This window comes from Colius striatus, chromosome 2, assembly GCF_028858725.1.
Source record: "Colius striatus isolate bColStr4 chromosome 2, bColStr4.1.hap1, whole genome shotgun sequence".
In the NCBI taxonomy this organism is placed as follows: Eukaryota; Metazoa; Chordata; class Aves; order Coliiformes; family Coliidae; genus Colius; species Colius striatus.
Genome location: NC_084760.1, coordinates 20,598,746 through 20,618,071, shown reverse-complemented (window position 1 = coordinate 20,618,071; position 19,326 = coordinate 20,598,746). Strand labels below are relative to the sequence as shown.

At 37.6% G+C, this 19,326-nt stretch overlaps 1 protein-coding gene across 1 annotated transcript in view; it reads right to left on the bottom strand.

Moving 5' to 3' along the window:
* The window catches only part of KHDRBS2 (KH RNA binding domain containing, signal transduction associated 2), a 358,378-nt gene that overhangs the window by 21,446 nt on the left and 317,606 nt on the right, over nucleotides 1–19,326 (bottom strand). The window contains exon 7 of the mRNA XM_061990173.1: nucleotides 10,990–11,072. Within this exon, the coding sequence (XP_061846157.1) occupies nucleotides 10,990–11,072 (83 nt within the window). The remainder of the gene's footprint in view (nucleotides 1–10,989; nucleotides 11,073–19,326) is intronic.

Here is a 19,326-nt window from a genome sequence, read left to right as displayed (position 1 = left end):
GGGAGCTAGCAGGATTTAACACATAGTTGGCCATGAAATAAAAGATATTTACACAAAGTAGTACGCTGCTTCTTGGAAGACAGGTGAGCAAGACTTTCATTCACATGAGTTGCAATATATGCAATTTTTATAAAATTATACTTTGTAGTGGGAATGTGAGAATAAAGAAATAATCCTCCTAGGAATCTAAAACTTACTGTAACATCTCTATTTAACAGAGCATTATATCTATAAGAAAGATGAGAAGTCTTTTGAATAAAGGAATTTCTTGCAGGATTCAGTCATAAATCACAAATGTAGTCCTTTACTGAAGACATCTGGAAGAATATAGTGAACAGTTTAGTGAATGAAGTATCCTTTTTTTGAAAGCTCAAGTTTGATTGCATATAGTACTTTTAACAGAGAATATCTCCAATACAATACCCTGGATTTATTTAGTAGCTTACAACATGCCTGAAGTTAAACTAGATCCAATCTGTCTTGATGATTTTCCTATGTTTCATTTCATGCTACTGAAGATCTGAATTAAAAAATAAAATAAATAGTGAATCCAGTAGAGTTATACAAGCATAGGAGTACAGAGCCATCATAACTGCAAGATGACTCTGAGTTCTCAACTTTTTGCGAAATCTGAAATGGAAACCAATCTGCCGATTCTTTACTACAACCACAGACACGTGGGGATTTCTATTCAAATATTCTCCATTCCATTGTACTTTTTTCATAGACACAGAATTATGACTATTTCAGAATATAATAAAAAAATGCCTGCAGACATAGCTTTTGCAAAGGAAATGATGCCGAATTTTAGGTATCGTACCAAGTTTTAGAGGAAAAACTTTACTTCAGAGCAATGAAATTTTATTCCATTTTGCTCATTGAATCAAATAAATGAGAAGTGGCATTTGAAAACAGTTTCTGATGATGAATGCCCTAAGTGGATTGCTGTGAAGATACATAAAATGTCATATTCTAGGCTTCCTGGCTTGATTGATTTCAACAGTTTGGAAATAAAATACAGGGAAATCTTTATTTATGAACAGGTGGATATAAGCACAAAGCCAAAATGAAATATGACAAAGTATAAATACAATGCATACTGGTTAAAAAGTGAAAGAGTGCACAGTAGAGAAAATAATAATGCATATCCCATTTTAAAAAGAACTAGTGTAACAGCTTTACCTATTGTCATTTGGATTATATTTATGTGTATATGTACTGTAATATATTCTGAGAGTGAGAGAGAACTGGGTAAACCTCCAATCATATGACCAAAAGATTTAATCATGTGATGATATACCAAATAAATTAATGATTTTTCATAGTCCCGTCTAGCCATAACTTTTAAACTGACAAAATTGTTTAACTATGGATAGTTCCCTCCATGAATAGTCTGCAGGAACTTTTTACAAACCAGGTTGTCAAAAATAAGTGGACTGATTGATTAAACAAAGGTATCCAAATATTGCTTTAAGCACTTATTAGACTCATTTTACATTCAAGGAAGATCACTGATCTCAGTGTTTTCCTTCTGAATGCACTGGAACATATGAATCTGAGAAATGCCATTTACTAAAGCTCTTCAGAAAGACATTAGGAAAGAGAATATGTGGATACTATTGTGAGTTTCTCAACAGGAACACTAAGTATTTATCTTAAGACTGTTCATTTGCTCCCTAGTTCTTTGGTCTTCAATTAAACACCCAAAGAATTGTCCCAAGAACTTCTGCCATGTTTTGCTTGTAAATCCCTTCACAGCATTACAGCTTGGGATTCAACTGGAAGGAGGGCAGGTATTTGGACACCACAGGGAACACTGAACTACACTACAAGTGGTAGCTACAAACACGCCAGAGATGTCGGCAAGGTTTTCAAGAAGTTTTCAAATAAAGTTTTCAAACGAAGTTCTTCTTCAAAAATTTTTCAGAAAAGGTTCTGCACAAAATGGAATATGAGAGCCATTTCTGTCATGCAGGTAGAAGCTTTTCAGGAATTTTGACTCAAAGATCTTTGAAGAATGCATAAGCTTTTCAGATGTACAATGCCAGCACAGTAACGTGCTGATCAGCTACTTAGATTTCTTGAATTTACAATGATGCTAATGAATCAATGTTGATACATCATCTACAAGGACAAAAGTAGCCTCTATACTGCTGATTCCAAGACAGCTATCACATCAGTAAAAGCTATGAACAATCTGAATACTGCTGCTATCTGTCCCTTAGATGCACAGCACAAGGTTTGTAGTAGTTCATTCTTGAAGAATGGTGACAGACTTAATAACTCTTCTAATGACCACAGATGTCAGTAAAAAGACTGACAAGCCAAGTTTTATGTTGTAATTTACACTATTGTTATGTGTACACAGGGCAATCTTGTGTGAAGTCTACACCAATACTTGACACTGGGCATGACATTAATTTCCTTTGTAATGGCAAATAAAAGTAATAGAAATCTTCAGTCTCTTGATACTTTTGTATTTGATTTTTTTTCCCCTAATGAATTTTGCCCCTATTCAGCATAAGTAAGGAGACAGTCTAAAATAGGAACTTCATCCAGTGCTGCATTGTCCTGTACTATGAGGTTCATTATAGCCTTTGGTATGTGTATGTTTGTGCATTTAGATGAAAATGATACCTGTGAAAAAATAAGATCAGATATCTTTATTAAGAGATCATCCTGGAGGAACAGACTAAAATTATTTACTGTAATTGAACACAACATGAAAAACATGAAAGTCGCTATTCTACTCTTTTAAAAATACATTTACATTTGTAGTGCTTGAAACATCAAGTTTGCTTGAATTGTTCCTAAAAGAATTTCCATCAGCCATAAAAACCCCTCAAATCAAAACAGAATTTGAAAATGAGATTTATTTTGTTTGTAACAGAACAGCTTACTTAGTCCAGTTAGATTATGCTGTGTTGTTATCTGTAGTAAGCCTAGTCATGTATGAACAAAAAGAGGGAAAAAGGTAACAAAACAGAACTAGAAGGGACCTTAAGAAATCACATATGAATCACAGAATCTTAAGGGTTGGAAGGGACCTTGAAAGATCAACAGTTCAACCCCCCTGCCAGAGCAGGACCACTTAGGAACTCAGGTCACAAAGGGACTCGTCCTGGTGGGTTTTAAACGTCCCCAGAGAAGGAGACTCCACAACCCATCTGGGCAGCCTGTTCCAGTACTCCCTCACCCTCACAGTGAACAAATTATTCCTTGTATCTCTTTGGAACCTCTCATGTTCCAGCTTACACCTATTGCCCCTTGTCTATCACTGGACATCACTGAGGACATCACATTCCAGTATCCTTCTTGCACCAGAGATGGGGAAAGAAACTACAGACACATGTGGCAAATGGAAGTGGTTCAAGGCTGCTTCAGTGTTTCTAATGTGCTGCTGAGGGGAAAGGAGAGGGGATAAGAGGAAGAGTCCTTTCTTTTGCTGCTTTCTACTGCTCACTATAGCTGAAGCAGCACAAAGCATCCAGGAGGCCCTTGTAAGAGGACCTTTGGCCTTTGTGGCTCTGAATGTGAGCTGATGCCAGGTTGTCTCCCTGAGCCTGCAGCTTTTTGGAAGGGAACCATGTGTCTGAGAAATGGCCATGTTCAGCTCAGGCTGATGTTGACAGTGAGGTCTTGCCTGACCATAGCAAGCTTGAGTCTTAACTGTGCTACTGCAAGTGGCTTTAGCAGAAGTCTGTGGGTAAATATGGGTCATAGATGGTAGACTATTAAAACCTTTGGCTTGCCAGTTCTGAAACAAGGATCTACAGCCACCCTGTTGCAGGAGGTGATCCTAACTCTCCTATTGAATGTTTTTGTCTTCAGAAGACAGTTTATAGGAAACTGGCTGATTCCGCAGAAGGCTGTGCTGCCATTCAGTGAGATCTGGACTGGCTTGAGAGTTGGGCAGAGAGGAACCTCATGAGGTTCAACAAGGACAAGTGCAGAGTCCTGCATTCCATTCTCCTGACAACTTTATATATAGGAAAACATTAACAAGATCACCCCTCAGTCTCCTCCAGGCTTAAGAACCCCAGCTCCATCATAGAGGAGATGCTCCACTCCCTTTGTCTTCTTTGTGGCCCTGTGCTGAACTCTCTCCAGCAGCTCCCTGTCCTTGAACTGAGGGGCTCAGAACTGGACACAATATTCCAGATGTGGTCTCACGAGGGCAGAGTAGAGAGGGAGGAGAACCTCTCTTGCCTTACTGCCCACAGCCCTTCTAATCCACCCAAGGATGCCATTGGCCTTTTTGGCCACAAGAGCACATTGCTGGATCATTCTCATCCTGCTCATCCTGCTGTCCACCAAGACCTCCAAGTCCCTTTCCCCTACACTACTCTCTAACAGTTCATTCCCCAAACTGTACTGGTACATGGGATTATTCTTTCCCAGATGCAAGATTCTACACTTGCCCTTGTTGAATTCCATTAGATTTCCCACACTGATCATTTCATCTACATATAAGCACACAAATTTATTTACATGATTCTTTACTGGAATTTGTCTAATGTGGTTTAAAATCAATGGTAATGGAGATTATCAAGCACTCTAGTCTTGTGTTGCTATATTTCATTCTCTCTTAAATTTAATACTGATTTTATGTTACTGAAACATAGGGCCATCAGTTTTTGCTGAATCCAAAAGGAGCTTTCAGAGAATAGTCCATTGAGTAGGGTCCATCAAAGAATATATTTGCCCAGCAGAACTCTACACTAGTGTCTTTACAAGTGTACTAGTCTGTTATTTAACTTGCAGCATTGCTTGTGAAGAAGTCATCTTTGAAAACAGATGTACACACAAAGTCTTGATATCTGGAGGTCAAGCAAGGGTAACCAGCATGAACTGAAACTCAGGCAAATATACAATGCTGACATAAATAACTCCTAGAGATTTAACAAGATAAAACATTCTTTGCTTTACTTACTAAATAATTTTGCAGCATGCTTCTGCACCGAAATCATTGTACTGTAAGCCACATAAATGACATGGGCTTAACTGTGGTCCATGTTATATTCCTGCATATCAGATCAGAAATAAGTAATCTCCTGTATCTATCTGTATTCTAAATCCCCTGTACAAGCAACCCATATTGCAGAAGAAAGGAGCTGTAAACACAAGCTCTACAGTAGATAGGATGAACTTAACAACAGAAACAATAACAACTAGGAAAACAAAGTCCCTTTTCAAAGGCAATAACTTGTCATGTATTCAGTCTCAATGGTTGAATATGCTCTCGAAATTTTCAGTTGGTTCGAATCATTACAAAAACATGAGTTAGAACTGCAGAGCCTATTACAGGTTGAATTGACAGGCATTCCTATGGGCATATAGTTACTGGGGTACTACTACATTTATACAGTTATAGCAGGTATTGGCCACAGCAGGAAAGTGGACACAGGCAGCGTATATGCCCTGAAATTTGTTTTTCTCATTATGTTTTTGTTACTAGCGCTGAGGAATTAGGAGTCCAATGGGACTTTGCACATGACAGCATAGCTACAGGTATGAACCACAGATAATTGTATCTTCTGTGTTAAGTATAATTGAAGTAGATTAAAACTATAGCACTCAACTTGAAATTCTCTGATACTGCACCTTTCCTTTCTCTCTTCATTCCTCTAAGATAAATTAATTTTGGCAGTTACCTAACACAATATATGTAAGTCTTCAGATCATGGATTTATTTCAGACATGCTAACACCACCTTTCTTTATGTTACAATCTGAATTACGTACTACTATTAACCTTCTAGAGAGGAAGTTCAGAGATGACATGGCCTATAACATGCATTTCTGCATAGAAACAGAAGTTTGGTTGTATGCTTAGCCATTGCAGGCTGGGTTTGCAGTATGTGCTGGACAGATTAAAAAGAAGTTGCTGTCCAAAAATGATCTGTGTACCATCACGGAATGCAGACCCAGAGGACTGTTGCCTGTAGCATTACATAAAATACTTGCAAGATTAACTGTAACTTTTGCCAAGAATTATTTCAAGGCCCTAAAATTGGATTACCGTCACTAGCGACTTCCTTTGCTTTTCCCTGTCAAGCCTCATACTATATACAGTTGGATAGGTTATGCACGAGTGGATTCAAACAGAATAAACCCTTCTTGACTCATGCTGTGACTGGACAGTCAGTCTCATATTTCCTTAGTATCCCTTTTGGCTGTGAGACATGGCATCTTTGAAATGAAACTGATGTTGCTGGTAGAGACAAAAAGGTCAGTGGAGATGACTACAGATGTGGCAGCAGAGCTGAAGGTGGCTCTGATGGCCATCACAGTTCTCAGCTGATTCATCAGCAACTGATTCAATTTACAAAATTTTTTCCTTTGGTCTTGGCTGAGGAGTTTGGTCATGCTTTACAGTCTGATGCTCTAGCAACCATTGAGTAACCAGAGGCAGATCTTGTGGATCCTCTCACAAAACTTTTCATCCTTTTCTCCTCATGATTTAGTGTTCTCAGACCATGAACCCTGGACAGTAGTAGTGGTTCAACAGACTTAAAAGTTCCTGCTAAGAAAATAAAAAAGTGTATTATATTTTTAAAAGTAATAAGATTCTCCTACATCTTCTGTGTTATAGAGGAGTTGAAAATTGCTACTTTTACCATTTTTGAGTTACATTCTACCATGTATGGAGTTATGAAATTGCTTTTTACCTTGTAAAAAGCCATTTTTATTTCTTTAAATCAATATCTGAGTGGGAATGGAAAGGAAAAATTGTTGCCACCACATATTCCAATATGGTTTGAGAGTAAGAAGCCATTGAGAATATCAGCATGCTTGAACTACTAAGAATAATCAAAAAGTGAACAATAAGCATAACATTTCAGTCCTGCAAAGGAATGATGTCTACGCTGATAATAGAAATTGGGCAGCATCTGACACAATGATTCACAAGTGAGGACTGGGTCTAGCTAAACAAGTGTGCAATTACAGTAATTTGATTTTAAGCCTTAATTATGTTAGACAACTAGAATATACTTCTTCCAATTTTTTACGTACCAAGTGTAAGTGGAGGGGAAAACTTAGATGGATATTAACTGATTGCTGAGATGAGATGCTACTGTTTGAGAATATCAAGCTAATTCTTTCCTTTACCTCCCTTCTGCACCTCACCCTTGACACATGTGAATGGGCAATGGTGGCAAGCAGGGTTGGCAATCATATCCAGAAAGTGACTTTTACTTCTAAATAGTATGTCTAAGATTTATGTTTTTAATTGAAGTTGTCAGACTAGAGATTTAAGAGTTAAATCTAGCTGGCAGAAAGAGTTTGAGTTTTCTCTGCCTGACTTCCAAGTGACTAGGAAGTAGTGTACAGAGTTAACTGTTAACAGTTAACAACTACTGAGTATCTCTTAGTACATCTAGGCAGGAAGATGTACCTATCACTGAAAGTCATCTTCCCATTGTATGGAAAGGAGAGAAAGAGAGGAAAAAGAGATTTCACTGAGGAATTCAAAGAGCAGTGCAACACTGCTCATGGGAAGTATGTCAGATCCGGTGTCTTCCCCTGCCCACTCAAATGGTTATTTTCTTGTTCCCTTTGGCATCAGACAAAGCTTTAATTGTATTTACCTTAAAAACTATACTTTGACATCAGTATGTGCAAATTTCCAAAACAAGCTAAACCTGTAGTCCTCCATTGCAAATAATGGTTACAAACATAGTTGAGAAGGGCAGCTAGTGGTTAATTTAAATCTTTTCCTGAGGTTCCCTCCTGTGTTCTGGGTTGTCATTATCAGACAGGAAGATGAGGAGTGAAAAAGGTGGTTTTAGAAATACAGCTGCTGTTATTTAAAGCAATACATACCTAATGCAATACATATTGTATTAACCATAGTCCATAATTATCTCCTTCCTAACATAAGTCTCCCAAAACATAGTAAGGTACAGGTGGTACTTACCGGAGTGAGGGTCGTGCTGCTCTCTTCCTTCAAGTTGCTTACTGTGTCCATTTCAAAGTGCTCTTTGGGGGCCTCTTAGCTCATTCAGCCAAGCAGACTTTTAGTCAGTTTCATTCCAGTTTACTCCTGAGACTCTGTCATGGTCTCTTCTACAGTTGACCCCATCCCTCTATTTTCAGACTAAAAATCACACTGCTGTCATGAAGGACAAAGGTCTTGAAAGGTGGCAGCGGTGGAATTCCTTAGAGAAGAGCCTATACAAAATGTATTACTGGGCCTGCAACGCTGTCCCCGATCCTTAGTACAAATCTCCAGATAATTATGTAGACCATTTATTTTTGTTTGCATCTAGATGGTCTTGGGTCTTTTCAGTGCTCATTCTACTAAATCATAACCCTAGGTTGTAGCACAGTGGTGTACGTCAATAATGTGATCATTTTCTCTGCTGCTGGCAGAGCATAATTTATAAAAAAGTCTAAATCAGACCTCTTGGGCAATGAAGGACTAAGGGAGGAATCTATATGGGCAGGATGTCTCTGTGAGCAAATGGAAAGTAGCTAGAAGGTCTGGAAGACAAAGATATAGATAAGACGGGTGGTAGTGGCAGGCTGCCCAAACACTATCTTTACTCTGTGCATTGGGTGAATAGGGGAACAAGGCATGATGTACTATGTGCTCTGCCCTAAAGCACACTGAATTCAGACCATTCACCACATCCCATCTGTCTGTGCCTTCCACCCCAACATGTTCTTATATTTGAAGCAATGAGGAGAGTAAGACTTGGTCAACATGCATGGTGAGACAGGCAGTCAGGCAAGAGCTTGTATCATCTCTAAGAATTGCCATATTAATTCCTTAATGAGCCATAGAAAGCAAGTGGAAACTCTGCCCTTAACATGAACATAAATCTCTGCATTAAGCCACTAGCTACAATTGTCTCATCTCATGCTTTAGAATTCCTGTCAGTCCCTGCAGAGGGCAGTAATGATGTTTTTCTCTCTGAGCACAGACATGGTTTACAAGTTTGTGATGATTTTTTCTCCTGTAAATCTAATAGGATCTCAGAATGGTGGTGTTTGGAAGGGACTTCTACAGATCATCTAATCCACTCCCCCTGCTAAAGCAGGTACACACTGGATGAGACAACTAAGTACTTTAAAACCGTATTGCTTGTTTTCGATAGTTGTGCACATAATATATCTTCCTCGTATGACTGGAGTATACTAATAACCAAGATCTGAAATTGGGATAAAACTTTCTCATATATACATCAAAGTAAATATTTTGATCATACTATTTCATTGTATTGTATTATTTTGACACAACAAGGAGGCATTTCTGTGAAGCTAGATAACCAATAAGGTACAGAAATCCAAATTGCGTATCTAATGATCCATTTGTTTCTTAAAGCTTTGAAATTAGAAGTATATTGCTCTGAAAATGTTCTCCTTGAAATCAGTAGACTACTTGTGGCATTCTGCAACATTCAACATGGATAAATATGACTGTGTGTCCTGACATACATTTCAAAAGGAAAGGTTTCGGTTTCAGCTTTTAAGTAGCTTAGATATTCTGAAGGCAACTCACATTAGCAGAAAACATATCTGATGACTAAACTCAATAGTTTTTTAATAGACAAAATTATGTGACTATAAGTTTTCTTTCTTGAGTCAAATTATTAGTGTTAGTTCTAGTTGGATTATACTACACTTTTCATAAACTTGATATATTTGTCACAGTTGCCTGGGACATCAACTTGCAAAGAAATTATAGGTTAATTCAGATGATAGAAAGCAATGTCGTTGCAGAGAGAATTCCAACTAATTATTATTTTTACACTGGAGGCAATATCTCCCATGACAATTCACTATTGTAACAAAAGATGGGCTCAATTCTTTTAAAGAAAGTTGGAGTACATTTGACAACAAGAATATCTACCTATACAACAACATGATGGGTGCACCTAGTAATGTACAATTACTTATGAGTGTTGTTAAATTACACTTGATGGGGTTCACATTTAGGTGTGACAAATCCTTTTAAATATACTTCACTGGTTCCAAAAATACTTGCAAAGTATTTTTTATCAGCTCAAGTGACACTCTACAGCAATTCTGAAGCTGAATGTAATACTTATAAGATTTTTCATCAGCAAAGCATTCAAGAAAGATGATTAAACAAAAAGCAAGCTTAAGGGCCTCTGGTCTTAGGAGTGCAGAATTCTGTATACATACAACGCTGTTTAGCCCAATGAGAGTCATACTAAGTTAAAATCCATGTCTCTTCTGTTAAAATTTCATTTTCCTTTCCAAAATCTTAGCAACCCGTAAAAGCATTTTCTGAATGAAGCACCCTTTTATCCTCTGCCTTAACTGTGAAAAAGATGTTATTCCCTATTTAATAAGCATGGACCAACTGTTGAATTAATATGAGTGTGTGGTGTATGAGTACACAAAGAGCGATCTTTTTTTGTTGCCTCATTTTAGTGACACAAATCATAAAATATAATTTTTCCCATTACTGGACATGTAAGAACATGAAATAAATTTCCAAACTTGGTTGCTTTCATCACTTGTGAGAATTGCTGAAAGGGTAACTGGCTGGAAACAGGTAGTTCAGCCTTACTTCAGGCATGCAGTTCACTTCTGTGGTTTATCTTTATGGTGGATGCTAATCAGTAGCAGGTATTTAGCATTGTAATTATTATTTTTTTATAATTATTTATGGTTTTGTTCAAAGCATTGTTAACTTCACACTAGTAAAGAAAAAAAAATGCACAAACAATTTCAGACTGATATCAGACAAGAAAAAGATGTATTCGCTTCCTTTAAAAAAAAATCCCAGCACTTAATTTGCACCAATTTTAAAAGTATAGCTGCTTGCATTTTTTATTCATTTCAATAACTCTGTATATAAACTCTGATTGCCATTAGTACCTTTTCACATATTTTTAAAGTACTTCAAGATTTTGTAGAATTTAATGTGGAAAATAGACCATGACATTTACAAGAAAAGCTAGTGGAAAAGAAGTATTATTTGAAAGATTAACAGAAAGGTAAAAACGCTTACCTTTGTGTTTGAGTGGCATAACTGTTATCATACGTCTCATAGCTTGGATCATCATATTCACCTCCATATCCATCATCGTATCCCTAAGAGAAAAAGACCGCCACAGATTAGAAGAGTGATAAAGCAAAGCATATTATCAAGCTGCAAAAGTAACTTGCACCAACATATAGGTGCTATGTTTGCTCAGTGTTATGTAAAACATGCAGTTGACTGATGAGAACTTCAAACTGTGAAGAACAACCTCTATGTTACAAGGGTAAATAAATCAGTTACTCGTGTAAGAATGCAGCTTATTCATTGATAGACTTTGGTGCATTGTCCAAACCACAGTATTTAAGTGGGATCTGAATGATAATGAAAACAGTAATATCCTATCAATTTGTTCTATAAATGTTTCTAGAAATACCTACAGGTAAAATGAGAAAATATCAGGAAAAAGATACTGATTGTACAACACTGCTAAGAAGGTTACCGTGATAAGATCATAATAGTCTATATAAAAAATATCAAAACACAACAAAACTAAACAATCTATAAGAAGCAATGCTAGTACGTCTGTGAAGGAATGTTCGATTGACTAACCTGATCTCCTTCTATGACAAGGTGACCCCCTTAGTAGATAAGGAAAAGGATGTGGACGTTGGCTACCCAGACTTTGACACAATATCCCATGACTCTCCTGCAGAAACTGGCTGCCCACAGCTTGGATGGGCATACACTTTGTTGGGTGGAAAACTGGATGGCTGGGCCCAGATAGTGGTGGTGAATGGAATTAAATCCAGTTGGTGGCTCATCACCAGTGGTGTCTGCCAGAGCTCAGTGTTGGAGTCCGTTCTATTTAATATCTTTATCAATAATCTAGGTGAGAGAACTGAGAGCATCCTCAGTAAATTTGCAGATGACACAAAGCTGGGCAGGACTGTAGATCTGCTTGAAGGCAGGAAGGCTCTCAGAGGGACCTAGACAGGCTGGATCAATGGGCTGAGGCCAATTGTATGAGGTTTAACAGTGCCAAGTGCCAAGTCCTGCACTTGGGCCACAACCACCCCATGCAATGCTACAGGCTTGGGGCAGAGTGACTAGAAAGCTGCCTGGGGGAAAAGGACCTGCGGATGTTAATCGACAGTCAGCTGAACATGAGCCAGCAGTGTGCCCAGGTGGCCAAGAGGGCCAGTAAGCATGCTGGCTTGTATTAGAAATAGTGTGGTTAGAGGACCAGCAAATTGATTGTCCTCCTGTACTAAGCATTGGTGAGGCCACAGCTTGAATAATGTGTTCAATTCTGAGCCTCTCACTATAAGAGAGATGTTTAGGTGCTGGAGTGTGTCCAAAGAAGAGCAATGAAGCTGATGAAGGGTCTAGAGCACAAATCTTATGAGGAGCTGCTGAGAGATCTGGGGACGTTTAGTCTAGAGAAAAGGAAGATGGGGAGATCACTCTCTACAACTACCTGAAAGGAAGTTGTAGCAAGGTGGGGGTAGGTCTTTTTCCCTAAGTTACAAGTAAGAAGACAAGAGGAAACAGCCACAAGTTGTGCTAGGGGAGATTTAGACTGGATATTAGGAAGAAATTCTTCACTGAGAGGGTTGGCAAGCATTAGAACGGGCTGCCCAGGGAGGTGGTGGAATCACCATCCCTTGAGGTATTTGAAAGATGTGTAAATGAGGTGAGGATATCGATATGGTTAGTGGTGGGCTTGGCAGTGTCAGGTTAACAATTGGACTTGATGACCTTAAAGGTCTTTTCCAACCTAAACAATTCTCTGATTCTGTAAATGGTTATCCTGTCAATAAATAACTTACAGTGTGCACCTTTATATTCATTGAGCATCCCACTCTTTTTAAAGGTATGCTTTTCTGTGATGAGTTAATAAACACTTTTCTAGAGGTATATCCCATCTATCTTAAGGGTCCTAGCTAAAGGCCTCAGGAAGATTGTCAGTCTGTCTAAGCTACAGAGACACAAGTAACTTTGGAAGGTGGTTCAGCTCATCTAATGCCTGAATTTTTAATGAGAGAATCATAGGTAATTGATGCATTGTAGCTGCCTGTGGATCACAGAGTGCTCAGGAACCAGACAATAAACGAATAAAGAGATAATCCAGCGAAAATACTCGTTTCATATGACAGGACAATAGAGTAGGTAAGAAATGCTGTACAGAAAAAATTTTTTTATTCTAAGAATTTTGATAGCAAACAGTTTTAGTTAAATAGAAACCAAATATTTTGTAGTCGTAAGTAATCTTCTTGTTACGGGAAGTGCTAAAAGAAATAGGAGTCTTAAAAATATTTGACTCAATATTAATTACAGCAGAAAGAAATCCTCCCCCCTCCCCAGTCACAAACTATGAAAAGTTAAGGTAGGTCAGGGTAGAAGGGACAGCACGAGGCATCTACAAAATAACAACAATCTGATAAACAACCCCTCTGGTGCACTATTGTAACCATACAATGTGCAGTGTTAGTTTGATACTTCATTATTTCTGCTAATTAAACTCCATAATGGTATTGAACTGGTACTTCACTGGTACTCCTGACTTAAAGAAAACATTCAAAAGAGGAAGCATTCAGCTATGTCTCCTTAGGTCAAGCATTTCAAGTTTGCCTGTCCTTGTGGTCTCCTACACAGCAGTGAGGGTGACCGTGGACTCCAAGTGTGAGACTTCACCACTGGGGTGCTGCATGCCTTGAAGGAAGGACAGGACTTCAGATGGTGATGCCACTTCTCAGGCACCCACATCGGCTTGCAGTAAGGGAAAGCTTTTATAGGCAAGAGGGAAAATCCCATTTTGACACTAAGGAATGGTCTCCCCCAGAATCTGAAGTCCACACAAACATCATTATCTTCCATTTCAGGTGCAAGTGTACCAGCTTGACTTGCCTTCATTAGTATGAACTAATTAGACATTAGTATGCAAAAAGTACAGTTAAACACATATACTCAACATATAGCTAAATACACGATCTTGCTTCTGGGGAGAGGATGAGAGAAACAATGAACCACAGGAGGCAGTTGTTAGTCACATTGATTAGTATGCTACTGGGCAGGATTTGGCTACTGTGAAAACGAGGGTGAGGCGCGTTCCTACATAAAGTTGAATAGCTAGAGGAAAAACATTTCAGCGTGCTTACCCACCATATGAGAGAACAGGAAAGGCAACAATTACAAATTGTCTCTCTCAGTTTTGTGATGCCTGAGGTGGACTAATGTTCAGCATCAGCAGGGCAGAGAACGCTTGTTAATATCTGACACGTCTGTGGGTTCACGTTACAGATTTTAACAGCCTCCCTAAAGGCTCAGAGCAGGTCAATACAGGGCAAATGATTCAAACAGAATGGTCGGAAAATAGAGGTAGAGTAAAAAAGTACAATGTATCCTTAATAAAGAAAAAGTATTTTCTGCATGTTCTCTTAAATCTGCATGAGAATGATCTTCTCATCCTACAATTGAACTATTTATATGAGGTACATACAAACATTTTATCAACGTTTATTACGGTATATTGTACCCAGACACTCTTGTCCCAAAAGCATCCTAAAGTCCCAAAGAAGACTTTAGGCATCTAGATTTGAGATCCAAAATAAGTCCTTTCACATCCTTGAAGTGCCTAAAATATTCTCACTGAATATTCTTTTTCTCTTTATCTTCAGATCCCAAGAACCTACAACTTGTGTTAGGAAAAAGGAAAGCATGTCTTTCAATGACTAGGATTTGCTCTGGCCATATAGTGATAGATTTTGAATTGGAGATAAAGCAACAGAAATACACATCAGAAGCTGAAGTGGGGCTAACAATGTTTATAAACGATTATGAATGATTTTGAGGAGTTTTATTATGATTTAGAGCTAAAAAGCATTAAAACAATTAAGGAAAAAAAATAATTACAATTCAATTCAAGAAAAGATTAATTTGAAAATGAGCAAATACGCACTACTCTACCACTGACAAAATTGCAGTCAGGGGAAAAAGAGGTGCAGAAGAAAAAAGGGACATAATTGGAAAAAAGGCTTATATTCTGCTACCTGAGAAAAAGTTAAGTATCAATTTGATTCAACACTCAAGATATCATTGCAAAAGATTTATTTTATTTATTTAGATTTACTCAAATCCTCTCCAAGTTTCAGATGCTGAAACAAATATCAGAAATACAAACAAAATAATAAGTATCACCAGTAACAAGGGCATCATAATCTACTGTTATATGATCTCTTCAAACATGAATATCCTACTTAATGTTAAAATCCTATTTCAAACAATAACAGCCCACACTCAAATGCACCAAGTTTAAATCACCTCTTCTCTGAATAGCCTTTAGAAAATAGGATTTTCACAGCATGCACACAAAATGATAGGTTTCAGCTCTGGGAAGCTAAGAAGGAAAATAATTTAGATACTTTTAATGAAAACTGCATTACAATATTTTATGTATGTCCTGGTATTACATGACAAAACATATTATAAGGAAGTCAAAAAGAGTTAGTTTTTTACAGAAGATAGTCCAACTTTTTCTGTAGTAGCAAACTGCAAAATATCTAGACTTTTTTAAAAAAAGCAAATCACAAACAACAGTTAGTCAAAGTGAGTTATGCAGATCTGTACTTTACTTGGAAAAAACCTGAAGAAGAAAAATGTCTACAGACAGAGACCAGGGTAACCCTTCTCATTAGCTGCACCAAGCAGTACACTAAAATTAATACTGTACCTCCGAGAAGGTGAGGGTATAAAAATCCACCTCTAATTGTAACTTTAAGTAAAACCAGTTGTTTCCCATTAAAGGGGCCTTTGCATAGTTTCCACTGTTTTCTTCTCCTTGTTTCTATAAATTTATGACTGCTATCCCACTTTATTTTCTATTGTGGCTTGGACAGATGCATATTTTCTCACACATCCATATTGCGTTAACTTAGAAAGCAAAAAAGCCAGTCATCTACCACTAACCTAGGGGTAGATTCCCATAAGAATTGCAAGGTAGAAATAAAACTTTTTTAGAGGGTAATTTATCCCACATCCTTTTGCCACCTATTTGAGGAGAAGTTGAACTGCTCTCTAAATGAGAACTTTCTTTTCAAAGACCATAAATGGAGCCCAGGACAGATGTGTTAGATTTAGATAACTAACCTTTAGGTATGTTAGTTAGTTCATCCTTTGTAGGAATTTATTGCTCAGAGAAAACTGAGCTCATAAAAATCAGTGCTGCTAAGCTTAAATTTGAAGTGACCCGAAACCTGGACCACAATCAGAATGCTGTAAATGATGCATGGGGATGGGTGGACATGGAAGAATAGCATCTCAGACAGCACTTTGTTAGAGATCTTGGGTTGGGCAGTCTGGCATGCAACCGACTACACACCTACAAATCATGAAATGCTACCAGCTATGGAAAATCTTAAATCTCACTCCATCTACTGAATATGAAACACTGGAGAAAAAATGGTGAAGTACATCCGGGAAGCTTTATCCTTCCAGATGTATGACTCATACCCTTGGCTAGTCATACTGCTGTTTTGACTTACTGAATCTTGATTATTTTTCTGCAAAGAAAGGTGATTAAGTCATGTCAGAAAGAAATGGCAAAGTTTAACCAAAGTTACAATCGGATCTATATACCATCACCTCCTTCTCTACTTCTACTGTGAGTGCAGAGCTGGCTGAGCCTCTCTAGAGTGCTGTAAGAGGGAAGACTTGCCTTCCACAACAGTCATATTCATGAGTTTGGATCTCAGTCCTCAAGTCATTCTAAGGTGGGGATAGCTTTGATTAGATGTAGGAGAACACATCTCAATTTTATGTAATTTAGACAAATGGAAATTTCTCTCTACTGACTACAAAGAGGGGTAAAAACTGTAATTACTTTAGGTTTGGATTATTCAGTGTTGAAAACCTGCAGTTAGAGCAGGATTCCCAGAATTCTAACTTACACTTAGAAACTGAAATCCTGACTAAATTATTCCCTAAGTACATATGCCTACTATCATAGCCGGCCTTGGATTCTTCAGCTATACTTCCAGGGTCAAAAAAAAAGAGAAACTAGATATTGTCAATTTGTTGAAGATGATATATATCCCCCACACTAGTGAGATCTACCAAGCTTCTTGAAGATGAACACAAAGACAAGTAGAGGGGTACTATATCATCAAGATGATAAATAGTAGTAATAATAATAAAAAAAAGCTTAAATTAAAATGGGAATATTAGTCAATTGAAAAATCAGAGCTCTATGTTACAGGCTTCATAAATGCAATATAAGAAATAGTCTACCATGCTGAAATAACCTGGAATAGGTGTGCCTGCCAGAGGCAATGAAGTAATCTCAACTCATTCAATATCTTAATGAAATCAATCTTATTCTTTACATACCAGCAACCGGAAACATCTTTATAACTGAGTGGTAAAACATACAGAGGTGAACATTTTTATAACTGAAATTTCAGTATAATCACAGTTATAGAGATTTTGCAGATTCAAAGCAGAGAAGAGAAGCGAGCTACGTGTGTCCTCACATTTCAGTGGCTTAAAGAATCCTCAAGTTGAACAATTAGGGTAATAAGAATGATTCAAACTAAACAATTTTACTGTCCAGAAGTAATAAAGTTGATTGTATGCAAGATAAAGATACAGAAGCAAACAGCTGCATGGTGTCCAAGAAGTCACAGTACTTCAAGAAATTGTTGTGTACCCTCTTAAATGCAGGTTTCTTTTTTTATTTTCCTTTTTTTTTCTGTAATTTTTAAACACTTTAAAGTACATTTTGCTGTACTGAATATAAGAATGGAATGAAAATGAAAATGAAGGAGAGTTTTCTCACTCCTTCCATATTTGCAAGATTGAAGCATACATTAACCTGACTAATTATTTCTTCAAATCCTTCTGTTAGCTCTCCTATGCTCATGAAGTCCCATTAAAACTTCTAACTTTTGCGTCAAAGCTCTGTATAATTAGCTGCTGCTTACATCCACTTGAGTTCTTGCACTTCCTCTGTCCCCTAACCTTGTTACCATCAACACTGAAAACATTTCCTCTCCCATTTTATCTGTGGTTTGAGTTTCCTTTTCACGTTGTCTCTCCTTATAGAATGGCATCTTAACCTCAGTGTCAGTCCTTTATTCAGCTCCTATTGCACAGGAAAGTCTTGCAGGAACATCTCTTTCTTTCAACATCAATAAAATGACTTGTTTTAGTAAAGGAGGAAGTGGAGATGAAAATAATTCAAGGCATCTTCTTTGTGTATCTGCAATAGGTTGCATTTTTGGATTTGTCTGTGATTCTGAGAACTCCAAAGAAAGGATTTTTATAATTGTTATCTTCACTTGTTGTGGTTCAATCTGGGCTGAGAACTAAGTACTACACAACTGCTTACTCACTCCCCTCGCAGTGAGATATGGGAGATAATTGTACGTAAAGAAAACTCATGTATTGAGCTAAGAACAGTTTAATAATTTAATTTTAAAAAATTAATAGCAATAATAACAATATTAGTAATTATAACAATATTAATAAAAACAGTAGTAATAGTTATAACAACAGTGAAAATAAAAATAACAAAAAGAGAGAGAAATAAAACCCAAGAAAAACAAGTGATGCAAATGAAAAACCTCTGCTCATCATCAAATGACTGATGCGCAGCCAGTTTCCAAGTAGTGATCCCTCCAGTCAGCTTGCATCTGAGTTTATAAACTAAGCATGATGACTTGTAGCATGGAATAGCCCCGTGGCTAGTTCATGTCCTGGCCATGCTCCCTCCCACCTTCTCGTGCCCCAAGAGCCTACTTGCTGGCAGGGACAGCTTGAGAAGCTGAAAAGTCCTTGACAATGCAAGCACTGCTCAGCAGTAAATACCACATCAGTGTGTTATCAACATTATTCTCATCCTAAATCCAAAACAATACCAGCTACTATGAAGAAAATGAACTCTACTCCATCTGAAATCAGGACATTACTGATGACTTGCATTGTTTTTCATAGTATGTGAGTGATAAATACATTACAGTAGCAAGTTGCACTGGTGACAATGTATCACAGAAATGGCATTTAAATGAAGGATTGAACTGAAATGAATAGAGTAAAAAGCAACCTCTGGCTGCCAAGGGAAGATGGGCTGTAATACACCCATTGTTGGTTTTTATCATAGCTAACATTTCTCTTTCCAAAATTTCACATAAAGCAGATGGGGAACTTCTTGTGCATCCTGATGCTCCCCCAGTTGAATAATCGATAGATGAAGCTGACATGAAATCTGTCCATGTAGAGCATAAGGGTTTCTTCTACTGTAGATGCAAAAATCATTACAACTATCTATGAAAGACTGAGAACTCTTCTGCCTGAGTTTAGCAACTTATT